Source organism: Colius striatus, chromosome 1 (assembly GCF_028858725.1).
Source record: "Colius striatus isolate bColStr4 chromosome 1, bColStr4.1.hap1, whole genome shotgun sequence".
NCBI classification, from domain to species: domain Eukaryota; kingdom Metazoa; phylum Chordata; class Aves; order Coliiformes; family Coliidae; genus Colius; species Colius striatus.
In genome coordinates this window covers 65,508,068-65,525,583 of record NC_084759.1, presented here as the reverse complement: position 1 = coordinate 65,525,583, position 17,516 = coordinate 65,508,068, and the positions used below count along the sequence as shown (strand labels likewise).

General features: G+C 44.1%; 1 protein-coding gene across 1 annotated transcript in view; it reads left to right on the top strand.

Annotated features, from left to right (window-relative positions):
- NPAS2 (neuronal PAS domain protein 2) overlaps window positions 1-17,192 on the top strand; it is a 57,042-nt gene extending 39,850 nt beyond the window's left edge. Inside the window, exons 15-20 of the mRNA XM_061988492.1 lie at window positions 4,031-4,177; window positions 11,298-11,492; window positions 12,566-12,753; window positions 13,282-13,374; window positions 15,027-15,213; window positions 16,593-17,192. Coding sequence (XP_061844476.1) covers window positions 4,031-4,177; window positions 11,298-11,492; window positions 12,566-12,753; window positions 13,282-13,374; window positions 15,027-15,213; window positions 16,593-16,766 — 984 coding nt within the window. The 3' untranslated portion in view covers window positions 16,767-17,192. The remainder of the gene's footprint in view (window positions 1-4,030; window positions 4,178-11,297; window positions 11,493-12,565; window positions 12,754-13,281; window positions 13,375-15,026; window positions 15,214-16,592) is intronic.
- The last annotated feature ends 324 nt before the right edge of the window (window positions 17,193-17,516 follow it).

Genomic DNA, 17,516 nt, shown 5'->3' with positions numbered 1-17,516 from the left:
GCTGATGACGGCCGACGACAGGAGCTGAAAGGCAGCATGCCGAGCCTGCCCACACAGGCCCCTGCACTCTGATGGGCATCTTTGCAGCTAACATTTGGCTACAGGGTAGCAGCAGGAGGGAAGGAGGGAAGCATCCACAACCACATCTGCAGTGAGCAGCTAGCTGCTGCCTCAGGCACCATCTGCCTGAACTTCGATTAGTTTTATTTCGAGCAAAGGCCACGATGCTTTTGTCTCTACTGAAATGCAGTTTTAGCTTCTGCCTTGCTCGTCTAAATGAACAGGCAGCACGGTACTAGATGTTGCCTGAATGCAAATGGTTTACTTTAAACCAAGTGCTCCCTATTAGAATATTTGTTTGTTTGCCTTCCTCATTGTAATAAATTAAAATCCCCTACAACACAGCGGATGTTGATGACTGAATAATAATTAGCACTAATAATCCGTTTGGGATTGCACAGGTGTTATTCAGAAGACAGAAAGAAAGAACAAGTTGTTTGGTGATCTGCAAAACTAATGAAACCTGGTTTCCCAGGGGCTGCACCTTTCACGGCTGGTGCGAGGAACCAAGCTTTCCCACAGGAGGAAGGGACAAGTAGATACCCCTCTCCTTTGTTCAGCTAAAGCATTAATGAAATTACAGCAACCTGGTATTTTTGAGCCTCTCAAAATTCTGCTGCATGTCTCTAGCATTGGCCAGAAGGTTGAAAAATAGGCAGAGATGAAAAGTTTAAAGGAAACTGAGCTAATAAATAGGGTCTCTTCTCTTTACCCAGCTATGCATTGTCATGAAACTTGTAGGAGCAGAATGCTTTTGAAGTGTCCATCTTTTTGTTCATCACCTCTGAAATGAGGGACTGTCTCAATAGACAGAGATGCCCTCCTCTGGCTGCATTCCCCCCAGCACCTAGAGAGGGAGTAGTCCCAGTGCCCCACAACGGCACCCACTGGGGAGAAACACACATCCTGGGGCATGGACCAGCCAGTCCTTCTCACATGTCCATGCTGGGAGGGAGGAGTCAACAGTCCCTCTCCCTGGGCTGGACAATCTGGCTGGACCATCAGTACTGGTGCATCTGAGCCCATCCTTACCAGAATATCTGCTGAAAAGATCCCAAAAGCATCACTTTTTCTTTTTCTTTTTTCTTTAATACATCAGACAAAAATTACTGCTGTGGGTTTGGGTTTGGTTTTGTTTTTTTTCATTTGTGTTAATCAACCTTAATTAAACTTGTGCAGTTCTAGATATCTTCCTTGTTTGATTGTATCTGGAAAGCTGGCATATAGTGTGTAATACGCACTTAGAATCCTATGGATGTTTCTAAATACCTGAGACAGGTACCAATCTAATCTGAAGCCAACAGCAGAGTTAAAGCTGTGCAATGTTTTCTGTGGAACATTTTTAGTCAAGCCCTTTTACTATACAGTTACAGGTTTCTCCACTAATTAGTAGAGAAGTTAATGATCTTGAGATAAATACTCTTTGGTGCAGGTCAGTTGTCTCATTGTACTAAAACAACAGAAGCTCAGTAATCACAGGGGTCACAGCTAGAGTTATCAACCAATTTGGGGGTTGGAGTGGGAAAGGGAAAAGAACAAAAGAGAAAGTTCCTTGTCGTCTTCTGTAATGCGTTCACTCTAGTATACCCACTAATTGTTGTTAAGTGTATTAATACAAAAAGCAATGTGAAAAAGAGAACAAAAAGACAACACTAGGCAAATATGCTAAATAAAAGAAGGTGCTGGAAAAAAAATTAAGGAATAATAATTTAAAATCAATAGCATACCTTTGCATGCAAATTTGCAAAGCAAATTCAAAACTATGGTCTGGAAATAGATTTTGTTTCTTACCGAAGTATAAAATTATAATAAAATTTTCAGTTATAAAATTCCTTACATTTATTAATTTAAGAAAATCAGGTTCCTTTTTCAAAGTGTCTTCAAGGAGTTCATTAATGGAAAAATGAAAAAGGAGTTCACAGTAATGAAAACTCTGCCATCAGCAAAACAGGCAGTTACAACGAAGCTTTGGGCTAAAATTGCTTATAATTCCTTTCTGTTAAGGACACTTTTAAAGACTTATGAGTAGTCCTTACTGACAGAGTTCATATAGAGATAATTAAGTGGCAAAACTTGGCTTTTTAAAAATTCCAGTACAGACCTAGGCTAAAGCAGGACTGAGCTGCACCTAATCATTCCACTCCTAAGGTCAGGGTACCTGGGACTCTTCAGAAACACGGAGTCAGACTGCAAGAAGCAGCACTGGACACCCCTTTGAGTCACTTGTCCTTATTGCCCAGCATTTGGTTTCCACTCTTCTACTCCTCACATTAATACTTTATATAGAAAGATACATCTCCTCTTTAACATGAGTTAGAAGTAACACAAACTTCCCTTTGAAAATGGTCCCTCTGGCACCATTTTTTTGCCCTAGGGGAGGACAGGGTTGTGGGTGACAGCACTGCTGTTTGAAGGCAAAAGCATCATGAAACATGGTGCCAGAGGCCAAATGCTCACTTTCTCTCCTTGGGCAGATGGTGCAAGCTGTGACCACCAGCAGATGCCTCTGAGGTGGCTCTGAGGGCCTCTACCAGCAGCAACTGCACAGGCCACGTTAGTAGCCTTCTTCCCTTCCTCCTAAGCAGAATTGGCCATGAAACTCCCCTCCACTTTGCCAACACTTTCAGCAGTGACCTCCCAGACTGTACGGGGAAAGTCACTCTCCCCCTGGCAAATAGAAATAAACTCTCTAAAGTTCTCATCCTTTCTCACCTAAAGGCCATTTACAGGGAGATTTCAGCTTTGCTAGAGGAAATTTGAAGGTATTTTCACATATTTAACTGATTTAAGGCAAAGTGGTCGGCTGATACAAATCTGACCTACCACATTCAGACTCCTCTAAGTAGCTAGCAATTTCATTGAACTGTACAGTGCTGCTAACACCAGACCTCTCCCTAATTTCCTTTTTGTTACTATTTTTGTTTTCCTATTTAAAAGCCAGAAGTGGTGTAAGCCAATGCATCTCCACAGGAATAGGACACCATTTTCAAGTCACGGCCAAATTGTTATCTTTTGCCTGGACACTCATGGCACCACATGTTTTCAGGGATGCCTTGATTACAGAAAAGCCTAAAGATTTTTTTTTTTTGAGTTTCTGTTGGTTTGGGTTTGGGTTTTTTTTTTTCCATAGACTGTTTTTTACTTTTTGAATGTGAGCTCATGCAAAGCAACTATTCCAAAGCCTATTAAAGTAATAACTAACTTTGGTGGACTTTGAATTACACTTGAGAACACCAAATAAAACTAGGAATTTATTGTTGTTTTAGTCTCCTCCACACTTCTTGAATTATTTTACTTTGTGTCAGGTATTGCTGCTGCTGGAGGTTCCACTTACTTCTTGACCTTGATTAGTGATCTCTGGTTTATATTGTTATTTAGAATAGCCTTTCTCCTACTGAGCTGAGCTATTCATTTCACGTCATGTATAAAAATAATGAGTACTCCTTGTATCCTGACTACTACTCAGCTGTAGAAATCTAGAAAATGTCTATTGTGCTGGGCTGCTGCACTATGCTATAGTAAGTCATCTACAGAGAATATCAAGCACTGCTATTCCTGTGTGAAAAAAGGAAAGCATTACTAAAACACATCCAGAATATACAGTTATGCCACACTAGGGGCTCCAAACTACAGGCTAATAAAAATAATGCACTCAGTTGCCTTCCAATTAAGATGCTCTTGATATTTTAAAGTAGCATACTCTCAAAAACAGTCCTTCTGACAATTCCCTAACAGAATGGGGTCAGTTTTAAGCAGGTCATTCTAACTGAGGCAATTTAACATATGTGTGTAAAACAGAAAATAGACAAGATTTATCTCCTCCTAGATGTTAGTATATTACAAAACCATCTTTTATTCCTTTGGCTGTGCTTTACAATCAAGAAAGCAATAACTTCTTACAGAACAATATTCTATTGAGGCCTCTTTGGATTATAATGACTGGTTTCTTTTCCCCACCCCCTTATTTCAGTTCTCAGCACAGTTCAGCATGTTCCAGACCATCAAGGACCAGCTAGAGCAGCGGACCCGGATCCTGCAGGCCAACATCCGCTGGCAGCAGGAGGAGCTCCAGAAGATACAGGAACAGCTCTGCCTGGTCCAGGACTCCAGTGTGCAGGTGCGTTACTGCTGGGAGGGGCAGAATGAAGCATCCTCTCTCCCATGGCCCTTAAAATTAGGTTGACAACTTAAACTTAGCTCCAGCATCCAGGAAATCTGGACATGTGGAAATCATCTCATCTGAATGAGGATATTTGCCTCTGAAAGCCTCTTGAGTAACCTATGTCAAGGAAGCCTTCAGAGCTCTCTGTAAGAAAAGTACAATATATCTCAACCTTAGGAGGAAGAGTGGAATTTGAGTCATTTACAGCTGCACTTTAATACTTTACTCACTGAGTCTCTGACTGAGCAGCTGTAATAGAAAAGTGTTCAAGTTCAGACTCAGCAATGATTATGTCTCTCCACTTTATTAGCTTCCATCCAGTCACTGCTTGCTTCTTGTTGGCATCACTAGTGCTCAGCATCTCATCTGTCCAGCTCTTTCTTAGCCAACAGCCCTCCTTCAGGCAGTGCTCATCTCTTTTATCTCTCCCTGTTTTCCTGAACCTCCCCCAGCCTGGATAGAGAGCACAAGAGATTAATTTCTTTGTCATGTTAAAAACTGACAAACCTCTGCTGATGTTCACACCTGGGAGGTGTCTGAACTTGTTCTTCACTGGACAAGCTTAAGCCTTTAGGGTGAAGCTGACTGAGCCTGCTCTTCTTCTGCCTTTGATACCTCCTACACAGAGACAGAATTCACTAAGTACAGTACCTGCTTTTAATTCACCAAGTACAGTATCTGCTTTGTACTACCTCTTATGTCTACCAAAGCTCAGAAATAATAGCAAATGCAGTTCAGTACATCCTAGGTTTCACTTGACAAATCATCCAGTTTTATAGAAGTTTTCAAAATACGAGGTGATTACCACCATGTTCCTCATAATTTAACTATAAATGCCAGGTCAAATAACCTTTGCTAGAAATGTTGCACTGGGGACTCACTGCAAGTGTTGCACTAACAAAATTTTTTAAGAAGATAATCTCTGTCACAGAAATTAATGCCTCAAAAAACCTCATTCTAAGCACAGGATGAAAACATGGGACCTGATGAAGCCAGCTGTAATTTTCCTTCCAGCTGCCACAGAAACAGATTCTCACCCATCATGAACAACTGTGAAATACAGTTTCACATATTAAAATAAATTGGGATTGTATATTTAGGCAATTAAAGGATCAGTGAAGCCAAATTAGAAACTCTGTCACCTAAGTTGCTGCCTGTGTTCTGCTGTAAGAGAGCACAGCAACAATGGGACTCAAAACCAGGACTCTGTTCCTGGTGCCATAGCAGCACATAGGTAGACCTGGTTTAACTTCAGTCTGTTTATTCTACCGGTTCTCCACTGACTTTGATTAATGGGAAGGGAAAGTCTCTCTGCAATTAACTGACCTTCAGTTCAGAATCATGTCATATAACTGAAAGCTATTAATGTTATTATGAATATCAAGAGACGTGATATTCTCACTTCCTCTCTTTTTAATTGGGTGAAAACCATCCCTCTCTCCTGGTGAAGCCTTCAATAGTCTCATTCACTCAACTCTTTTTCTTTTCTTTTTTTTTTTCTTTTTTGCATAATTCAGGCAAAAATAAAAGATCAGAGCACATTCTTCTACACAGGAAACAGATCTTGTTTTTACATAGCTGCCTCACATATGTTCTGGTGTGCATTGAATAACCCAAAGACCATGAGACAGATTCTCTGATGCACTGATAGGGAGCTCAAGCAAACAGAAGAGGTTGCCCAGTGGGTAAATGGTGGGTAGTTCTGTACTGCACACCTGTGGTGGTTTAGCCCTGGCTGGATGCCAGGTGCCCCCCAAGTCATAATATCACTCCCCCTCCTTAACTGGACAGAGGAGAGAAAAATATAATGAGAGGTTTGTGAGTCAAGATAAGGACAGAGAGATTACTCAGCAATTAGTGTCACAGGCAAAACAGACTTGGAGAGAAATTGTTTGATTTATTAATGAATAATCACAACAGAGCGGGGAAATGAGAAATAAAACGAAATCTTAAAACACTTCCCCCCATCCCTCCCTCTTCCCAGGACTCTCCTTCCTTCCTCCCCAGTGGCACAGGGGATGAGGGACAGGGATTTCGGTCAGTTCATTACAGATGGACTTTGCCGCTGCTTCTTCTCAGCAGGAGGCCTCCTCACACTTCCCACTGCTACAGTGTGGAGTCCCTCCCACGGGAGACAATCCCGCATGAACTTCTCCAGCGTGGGTCCTTCCCATGGGCTGCAGCTACTCACAAACTGCTCCAGCTCCCACAGGGGCAGCTCCTCACAGCGTGGGTCATCCACTGGGAGAACAGTCCTTCAGGTACCGACTGCTCCAGCCTGAGTCCCTCACCGGATCACAAGCCCTGACAGAAAACCTGCTCTGGTGTGGGCTCCTCTCTCCCCACAGACTCCCAAGTCCTACCAGGAATTCTCTCTGACATGGGTTTCCCACAGAGTCACAGCCTCCTTCAGGCATCCACCTGCTCCAGCGTGGGGTCCTCCACAGGCTGTGAGTGGATCTCTGCTCCCCGGTGGCCTTCATAGACTGCAGGGGCACAGCTGCCTCACCATGGTCCTCACCACAGGTCACAGGGGACCCTTTCTTCCAGGGCCTAAGCACCCTCCTCCCACTCCATCTCCACTGACTTTGGTATCTGCAGAGATGTTTTCACATTCTCACTTCATGTTGCCGCTGCAGTTTAGCAACTGCACCACAACTTCTTCTCCTTCTCAAATATGTTATTCACAGATGCGTCACCTCAGTCACTAATTGGCCAGGCCTGGGTCAGCTGCGGGGTCCATCTTAGAATTGGCTGGCACCAGCACTATCAACTACAGGGGAAGCTTCTGCCAGATCTTTGTTTAAAGAAGCCGCCCCCGTAGTCCCCCCATTAAGAAAAACCTGTCCCAGGCAAAACCACTACGCCACCTCATACCAATTTGCATCTCTGAGTTATACCATTTGAGTGATCCTCTCCCCCATGAAGACTGTACCAGGCTGGACCAAGTATTTTCAGATTGGTTCAAGTTCTCTGGTACTGATTATTTCCCAGCTTACTGTGAGTGCAGAAATGAGAGTCAGGGGGAGTGGAGGGCAGCTTAGAAATGCAGGGACTGTATATCTGCCCAAGAGGGCAATGCTGGATAGGGAAGGCCATCCTCTGTGGTTCAGTTGCTTTTCAGTCTCTTCTGAGCAATCAAACAAGACAATGAGATGTAAGCAGTCACACTGACTCGTTGCCAGGGTCTTCTCACACCTCCTCTAGGTTTACTTAAAAAAAAAAATAAACAACATACCCAAAGAAATTACTATGCTGTTGCAGGGATAGAGTGAGACTAGAAACTAGCTTTGTCTTATTTGGCATGGGGCAGTTTAAAAGAAAGCTTCACACTTTTGCATACAGCCCTTTTGTATCTCACAGGCAGTGAGGAGTAAACTGTTAAATCAGAAACCCAGCCATGTGCCTTGCCGCACCGATTTCATCACTGAGAGAGCTGGATGTCTGCAGACATTGATCCGTGTCTATTATCAGAGCTACAAAGCATAATAGCAAACAGGCAAGCATTCCTATCAAGCATATTTCTAGTCTCTTTAATATTCTGAGTGGAAGAGCTGTAAGCATGTGGGAGTGCCGTAGGCTGTCTGAAAAGGGGCAAGTGTTCTTCGATTTTCCCTCGTTAGCTGATTTATTAGCATATCTTCCCCACTGGTTCACTCCCTTCCACACAGAAGTGTACGGGTAGCTCTGCAGAGAATTAAGCCCCATTTCCATTTCCTTCAGAGATCTTCAATACTGTAGCATGGCAGTCCACCAAGAAACGCTCTCCCATCTGGACAGATGCTGAGCACAGTAGTCTGTATTAGAAAGTATTTCCAAGAGCCTTGTGTGATGAAAGATGAAACTAGCAGGGGGGTTGTGGGTCCTGAACAAAAGTGTTCAAAACTCCATTAAATCCCTGTTACTGCTTTTCCTGACAAATGAAAGTATGAAGGACAGGAGCAGCAAGAGTAACCTCAGAAGTCTGAAGGATGCTGTGTCTGCTCCAGATTTGAACAGTCTAGCTAACGAATTGCAGATAGGAAGGAAGGCAGAAGGGCTTAGCCTGACCATCCTGCAAGAACTTCAAATGAGACCATCGACAGCCACTCCTCATTTGCAAACCAGGCTCCCTTCAAAGTCAGTGAATCTCAGCTTCCCAGCACTCTGCTTCTCATCTTTCCGTTTTTTTACATAAAGAAAGAGTCCTGATGTCTGTAATGATGAGCCCGAAGTCTATAATCCCCGGATTATCCAAAGGGCAGGTAGAGTCAAAGAGCCGTTTTCCTCACGATGTCTCGCCAACGTGATTCATTTCATTAGCTGTAGGGACCATCTGTCTTGGAATGAGGGGGCAGCAGTGTCAGAGGGTCCCTCCCCCCCTCACTGCTTTGCTGCCTATATTAACAAGCTGGCCAATTAAAAAATATTTGTAAGATGCTTCACTGACCTCGCAGCCTGCAAAATAAGCCACGAGACATGTCATTAGCAGCAGTGCAGTTAGGGGGCTGCTAATTTACCTACTTGGATTTCCACAGACTAGGAAAGGTTTAATTCTTTACTAGGGGGTTTCTGTTGTTTAAAGCTGCCTTGTTTCAGGGAAATTCAGGCAGGACTGTCACAAAAGAGGCACATTGTGAAAAAAACACCATTAAGTTTTGCATGAATGAAACACACTCTTGCTTTTAGGCTTAACTAGCAGGTAGAATTTCCACTCTTCTATCCTCTCAGATTAATTCTTGTTTTGATGGTCCATCTTGAGTCTCCCAGTTCTGCAGGCACATGATGCAGACCATCACCAGCACCATCGCTTCCTGCCCTGAACTTCGTTTTTCCAGGACATTTATGGTCAGACAGTAGTAATGTTGCTTTGAACATTATAATGCAACAGAAGGTCTCTAGGTATGAAATGCTCAGAGCCCTCTCGGGCTCTGAACAAATGAAATTGGTATATCGGGATAAACTTGGTTGCAAAGGTAGAGCGTGTTAGCTGCCGACCATTACTCACGTACGTTCCCACCCAAAGGCACACTCTGGTAATTGCAAAGTAGGTTACTAGGCTTTCTTTCAAGGATAAGCTCCTTGGCCTTCATCTGGAAGTGAGGCATGTACACAGGCAAGTCCCCGCAGAGTAAGTCATTGTCTGCAAGTTCACTCCCTGCCTGACATTTTCATCAATAGACATTGGCTTTGCATTGGGTAAACTTGGTATTTCTCCAGCACTGTACAGGGAAAACACTGGAGAAAACCATCATAAAGGTCTTAATTTGCAATGATCTGGCCAGTACCAGTGGTTTCACATTCTCCACCACAATTTTGAAACACATCACTTGCTTCACCTGTTCTCAATTTTATAGCAAATATTTTACTTCAAATTTTATATTAATGTTGAACAGTCTCGTTGCTAGAGCTAATCAAGTTCATTTACTAAACATGTCCAAAGCTTAGCTGCTATATACAGAAAATAAACAAGAAAATGAATTTTCATCATTTCTGCCTTTGATTTACTCATACGAAGACCTATTTACTTGGCAGGAGTTGTGAGACCATCTGTCTTTCTGATATGTAATGGCTCCAAACTCAGGGAGCAATGTTTTTGAAAGAAAACACTCGGAACTAGTTTCAGACCTGCTGCAATCGGCCACAGCTTTATTCCTCGACCCATTTATTTCTACCAGACATCTTTGAGACGCGGTTAGCACCTGAAACAAACCACTGCTTTAGGTCCATTTAATGTTTTCCTTAATTTCCCTCCCCTCTTACCCAGCTGATGACTGTCAGTTTTGTCTGTACCTTTTTTTTTTTCCTGAGTAAAAACCTTGGCATGCAGGAATTCATTAAAAATTTCTCATATTTAAATTAAAAAAGTGGTTTAAAAACTAGATAAATAAGTACAAGCACGACAGATCAACCCACACTAATACCGAGAAAAACAACGCATCGTGCCTGTCCTTTGGAGAAAGGTATGAGTTTCTTCCAAGAAAAATTAGAGGGGACATGATAGTTGAGGGAATTGTTAATATAGCAATAAGCTGCAGAAAGGTGTACTAATTACCGGGCGTACCTCAGACGTACTGCTAAGCATCAGATTGATGGATGAATAATTAAGAGAATAATTGTGATTCTGCTTTTATTTAAACCCTAAGTAGCTCCACTTAAATTAATAGAGTTCCACATGTGTAGTAGTGGTGCAGAATCAGAATCAGATCCATAAAAATGCCTTTGATTACGTGGGACGCCTACCTCTGTAGAGCTCTTGGTGGCAAAAGGTTCAAAATACTGCAAAGATAGCTTGTAGCATTAATAATTCATTGTTTTAAAGGATGCCTTTTTCCTTTGTAGAGATACAATAAAAGAAATAGCCTCCAGAAAAGCAAAAATTCCCAAGCCCTACAACTTTTAAAGAAGAAAGCCTCATCTTGCAATGCAAGAATGGAGAGCATATCATTTACAGGAGCTGCCAGCTTTTTTGCACCAGTCAAATGCATGGCACAGTTAGGGAGAACACCAGGTGACAGTTACCTGATGGGAAATCAGATAAATGACAGTGACTGTCTGTTTACATGTCTTCTCTATGATAAGGACACGGCCATTCAACACAGAAAGCTCTGGCCTGACTGTGGCCTCATTAAAAACATTCAACAACCCAACTGTATGTAAGGTGTTGAATTTCCAGAGACAAATTCAAAAGCAGCCCTGACTGAAAGGCAGGCTGATTTTTTTTGAAAGGAGGAATAAAAGAACTGGAAAGACATGGAGTTTCTCTCTTCTCTCTGGTCAGGATGCCCCAGAACACGGTGAATGTACAGGGAACTGCTCCTACTGAGGCTCTGCCTGCCTCACTGACGGAAAACTCGTGCCTTCAAGGACACATTTCACAAGTAATTAGTGCATTTGTAGAAGAGGAAATCAAGAAACTAGAGAAAGCAAAATCATTAATGTAGGAAAGATAGATGTTTTCCAACTAACGGGAAATGCATAGTGAATCCAGAAACATGGTAACTGGTTTAGAATATTTCTTTAGATTTAGTTCTGTCACTTTCATTACCCAAGACGGCTGAGCTATGGAAATAAACCCTCCCCCCTTCTTTTCCAGATGTTCCTACAGCAGCCGATGGTGTCCCTGAGCTTTAGCAATACTCAGCAGACGGAGTCACAACAGCTACAGCAGAGGTCAGGGACGATTTCTCAGCAGCAGCTTGTCCCCAGTCCTCAACTTCAAGGGCAAATTGCGTCTTCACAAACAGTGAACCAGCAGGCACTGAGAGAAGTAAGCGTGATATCCAGCCAGGTAATCATTTATTTGAATAGAGAAGCACTTAAATGGAAAGAAGATACCGAAGCAAGCAAGCAAAATCATGTTAGTCCTTTAAGTGTGCCGTTGCCTTTTCTTCCCTTCCTAAATCTCCTATATTAGGACAGCCTATATAAAGGGTCTCCCTACAGCATTTACCTTTAATCCCTTTTTTAAGACCTCAGCCAGAGGGGTTACTTGATCAGCTGTCTCAGCTTGAAAACCGAGCAGGCGGGTATGCAAAAGGTATGGATGACTCGGTATGGATGACTTCAGTTGATCCTGGAAGAAACCTGACCGACCATACTGGAAACTAGCAATAGTGGTGTTGACAGTCCAACTTCTCCAACTGAGCTTTATCTCTGCTCACTTCCCGAGTCCAGTCAGATGCCACTGACACAACAAAGCCCGCCTGCTGCAGTGGCACACAGTTGGCATACACGGAGATTTGTGTGAGAACACCAGCATGTGAGTGTAACAGACTTCGACACAGGGAAATAAAAGTTCAGCCACGGTTAGTAGGAAACGAGATCCATGAAACCTGCTAGGTTGGGCACAGCTTTTTTTTTTTTTTTTTTTCTTTAATTGCTGGTTTCTCAGCATTTCCAGCGTTTATTCTTCTACCTACCTGTTGTACCTGCCCTCACAGAACACATAGGTCATGTTTTCTGCTACCTGGATGTGCGACAAACACAGACGCATCGTTATCTTCAGATTCCTCAGCTGCAGCTCTTCCCCTCCTACACACCTGTATTACAAGGACTCTATTAAAAAGTTATTATAGAAAAAATTATTATAGACAAAACCCACTTTTTAGTTTTTCCTTTAATAAGGTTTATTCCCATCAGAGGACTCTTAGGGCAGCACTAATCCCACATAACATGGCTCGTGTCTTCATGGGGTGTCGTTTGTCTCATCAGTTGCCTGAGGGCAGGACCCGTGGGGCTTTTGCATTCGCAGCGCTGGGGTCCCAGGGGTGCTGCAGCCGGGTGGCCGCCTTCTTCGGCCATTCTCCGCCCTGCAGTGCCAGCTACGCTCCAGTTTCCCTCTCTTCCTCCGATCTCTTCCAGGGCCCGAAGGCGGCGAGGAGCGCGGAGCCGTCGCCGGGCGGCGGCCGCCCGTCCCGCCCCGCGGCCCCGCCGTTCGCCTCAGCGCCCGCCACCAGCGGCGGCACGACAGCGCCCCCTGCCGGCCTGCCACGCGGCAGCACCCCCGGCCCGCCCGCCGCCGCAGGCTGTAGCCACGACCAGCAGCTCAGGTACGGCCCGACCCGACCCGGCCAAGGCCTCGGCCCCTGCCGCTGCCCGGGAGGCGCCCGACTGCAGTGCTCGGTTTGGATGCAGCGTGCGCCGTTCCGGCTGCCGCGCTCCCCTGTTCTGGTCTCTCGGCCCCGGGGGGTGGTAGGATGTCTCTGCTTTTCCTTCACAGTCTTAAGCTGCTCTAGGTGGGCAGTGGGGGATCCACCGTGGCATCCAACTAGACATAGGAACCACAACCAGTTACATTCCGATCCTCTGAAAGCTCCAATACAAGCCATTCCCAACAGTAGGAGCAAAACAAACAGTCCTTCTCCCGAAATCCTAACGCTCGGCCCCTCAGCAAGGCACCCACATCACCAGAGCCCCCCACCTCCACCTCGCAGCACCCAGGACAGAGCTGAGCTTAAACCTAACACTCAGCCTTGTGGCGTGCCTGTGAAACGGCCCCGTTTCACTTCTCACACTGTGGGATTTGTGAGGCCCTTCTGTTACAGCCATGTCACTTCTTTCTCTTTCCCACGTGCCAGACTGTTGCTGAGCCAGCCTATTCAGCCCATGATGCCTGGGTCCTGCAACGCCAGACACCCTTCAGACCTCAGCATGGCTGGATCCCAGGCTAAGTATGTGACTTGTCAAAGATAAAACATCAAAGTTGCTTTTGAGGAGAAACAGCCTTCTTTAGTAAAGCTGACAAAGTAGTTATAAATACAGGGAACGTGTTACTGCCTGCCTTCCAGTGTCAGGGTCAGCCTTACCCTGCCTGGTCACATCAGGAAGGATGTCAGAGAGAAGCACAGCATGCCAGTGGCATTTTAACAGACCACGGCTGGTGGGAAGTTTTCTCCCTCACATGATGCTTGCTTCAGCACTGGAACTTCTGACCCACCAAGGCTCATGTGAGAGAGAAAATCAGCACTGTCCCAGACAAAATAACCATTGCCAAGAACTCCCGCCCCTGCTCTCCGGGCAGTGGGAGGCTGGTGTGATGCTAGTAGAGCTATGCCTAAGCTACACCAGCAGAACTGATAGAACCATCATGGCCCTATACCTGATTGTTCTCAGAAAAGCTGCTGAACAAACCACCTCACTTAGTTTGTCTCCCCAAAACTTGGATGAAGGAAGCAGAAAACAGCATCCAGAATAGGCCTTTTATTTTTCTTAGCTGGTTTTTTTTGGTCACTATACTTAATTGTGAACTGCTATAATAACAGGCAACTGTTTGCACATCATTACTTTAAAAGTAATTCTGTACATTACCTCAGGAATGTAGCTATTCTGTACTTCTTTATTTAAATACCACTACGGCTGTTTAAGATTATCTTTAGTTAAATTTGCCAACTTTAAATATATGGCATTTTAGATCTCCTTTCAAGCATCTACACAAAAGAAGCCTGATTTGAAAAGATACCTCTTCCAGTTCATGTAGACTTCCTGACTCACAGCATCCTTTTTTAGGAGCTCACATCCTAGTACAAGTGCCCAAACCGTAACATTTCTGACTAACCCCTAATGCTGAACAGCTGTTGAGCGAACACACGCCACACTATGATCTCATCACCCATTACAGGATAAACAGAATTAGGTTGGGCTGGCAATAACTCCACTGTGGTTTTGCCCACAGCCTTCTACAAAACAACACGTATTTAAGTTTAGCTGTGCAAAAACAGACTGACAAAAGGAGACGAGTATCTAGTTTCTCTCCCATCCCTCACTCCAGAGGACTTCCAGAGGCTTCTTCTGTTCCCATAATGTGGCTCACAGCGCTGGGAACTGCTGACCATACTTGGCAATATGTGTACGAGCAGCTTAAGAAGTAATCAACCCTAGCCATCTTTCTGCAAGAGATTATCACACCACAGGCAAGGCGCAGGGGAGCACCGGCAGCAGAATGGGAAAGTGGATTTACTTCTCTCTCGCTGCAGTTCAGAGCTCGGCATCGTAATACAGAACCAAAGGCCATTTGGTTTAATGAGCCTGGGATGTGAACGCTGTGGCTGAAGGGAAGACACGCGTAAACCAGAATCCTTAATGAATCTAAAATGAGGTCTGGATTTTGAGGTGAGATGTGGGCTGCCCTTTAAGTGCAGGTCACGTGCAGAGTGAGAGAAAACAGTGCTGCCAGCGGTGCAGTCTTTCGTATTAGCAGGCACCGTGCACTGGAATCTTTTATTAGGAATTATTTATGAAGACGAGAGACTTCCATCCCTATCCAAAGAGAACACTTTTGCTTCCAACAGTTTGTTCTTAATTCTTTTATTTCTTTCTTCCACAGGTATTCCCAAACTCAACGAATGTTTCAAAGTCTGGAAGTGCAGACTTCCAGCAGCAGCTCTCCAATCGTACTGATGGGACAAGCAGTGTTAAACCAAGGGTTCACCACTACACCTCCTTCCCAAACATCCTCTCTGCCACCTATGCAACTCCAGCACCAACAGCATCAGCAACAACACTACCTGCAGGTAGGGTAGGACAAAGAGGACGATGTCTAAAATGTATGCGCAGAGTAATAAGGCAAAGGGACTGTGCAAATAGGACCCTAGTTTCAGTGGGGGGACCTGATCATGGCAGAAATGGCCCTGTTAGAGGTAGTGAAATGTGTGAGATGCTGACACAGTGCCGTGTGTGCCCTTCCCATAGAATAAAGGAGGAGTGAGAACAGTCAGAATATTTCAAAGGACATTACTAATTCTGTACATAATCAGATTACCCTGGATATATTTAAAGTGTATTTCTAGATGGAGAAAATTGCTGCCTTAGGACTTATTCTGTACTCTTTATTCAGTATAAAATTTGCTTAGTTTACAAGTCAAAAGATGATTTTTAATTACCAGCATCGGCATAAAATGAGATCTGGATCAGATATCTAGATCCCTTCAGTTAATTAACATATTTTCTCAACTGCACGAGGAAGAACCTGCCTGGAAGAACCTGGTGATTTGAAGATTTAAAAATACTCCTTTTTTTTACCTAATTGAACACATACCAAAGTAAAGGGGAAGAGGGAACATGAGGAGTCTTTGTATTAACTCAAAACGAGCTGAAAAAGAGTTCAGCTATAAGACCTGATCACATGTCCGCTGGCATCACTGAAAGAACATCATCAGCCTCAAATGATTAAACTCTTGTTATTGAAATGAAGTCCTTATCATAACTGAGAATTAATGGGGGGAAAAAAACAAACCAAAAAACAACTAACGCAGATACTGTTCCAAATAAAAGCATCTACAAAATTCACATTGACTTCACTGCTACGAGCTCACACCCTACCGTAAGCTCACAAAAAGAAGGGGCTAGAAGGGACACCATGAGGTACCCCAGGATCCCTTGTTTCATTTCTGTTTCATTTCTATCATCTGTCTGTTTCATTTCTGACGTGTTCATCCCACCCTGTCCCCAAACAAGCTTTTCAGGATAACCTGCAAATCCTAGGCAGTGCACTCCTATTAGAAAGCCTTTCTTGATGCCCGATTGTGGAAGGAGGCTGGGAAATCTCCTTCTCTGGAGGTTTTCAAAACCCACCTGGACATGTTCCTGTGTGACCTGATTTAGGTGGACCTGCTTTAGGAGGGAGGCTGAACTAGATGATCTCTAAAGGTCCTCTCCAACCGCTACCATTCCGTGATTATGTGTGAATCTGTGTGACTCTGTATTCATGAAGATAATTGTAATGCTCTTCATTGCAATTTTTGCCCATTCCTTCTAGCACTAGGCAAGCTAACCCCACATCAAACAGACACAGAAATAAAAGCCAGCAAACCAGCAGTATTTTTAAGCACCTGGTACATTGAGGATGAAGAGCTTTAACACGTGAAAGAATCAAATTTTATTTTATCTGTAGGTGCAAACACCAAGCTCTTTGCACAACGAGCAACCTGACTCTTTGCTCCTGCCATCTTACTCGCCACAGCAAGGAAACATGGGGTATCATCAGACACAGCAGCAGCAGCAACTAACATCAAGAAGAAGCAATAGCTTATCAGAATCGTCGAATTTACCACAGCCACTGCGGTAGAGTCCCACCAGCACAACCAATGCACGATTAGCTTTAACCAATGGGCACATGGGGCAGAAGAGAATGACTCTGTACTTACTGTTTTGGCTTTTGCACAAGCGTTTGTTTCCTAGCTCTGCAGAAAGACACAAGTACGGCCCAGAGCGCGGCCTGCCACAGGCAGCATGTTTACGGCACACACAGGCTTCAGCCTGCGCTGTCTCCCGAGCATGGGGTGTACTGACAGAGCAGAACAAAAAGGAACACTGTCCTGTGCAGCCTCCATCATCACTCTGAAAGCTCTCTGGCAGTTCCCAAAAAGACTGTCGATGGACTCATGAGGTACCTGGCCTTCACTGTTTCAGTTCTTCTTTTGTGTACGAAAAGCACTGCATCAAAGGTCTATTGAGGAGAGAACAAGAGATTATTTTTATTATGATTATTGTTATTATTTTGCACAACTGCACAGAGGAAAAAAAACCTAGGCACTTTCCTGTAAAGAGAAGTTTCTTTCCTTACTCTTGTGGCCAAATCAGCACATCCGATGGAGGAGAAAGGCCAATCATTGGTGAAGATGGTCTACAGCTCATAACCCTTGATTTAGAATCTGAAAAGTATTATGCAGCTTACCCTAACTGTTCTTCATTACTGAAAAACGAAACAAAAACAAAAAAACCCACCAACCCACCAGACCTACACTGGACTGTTTTCTATATGAATTGCAATTGCAAAGGAGAACTCAAATTGTAAGCACAATCACGCAACTCTCCA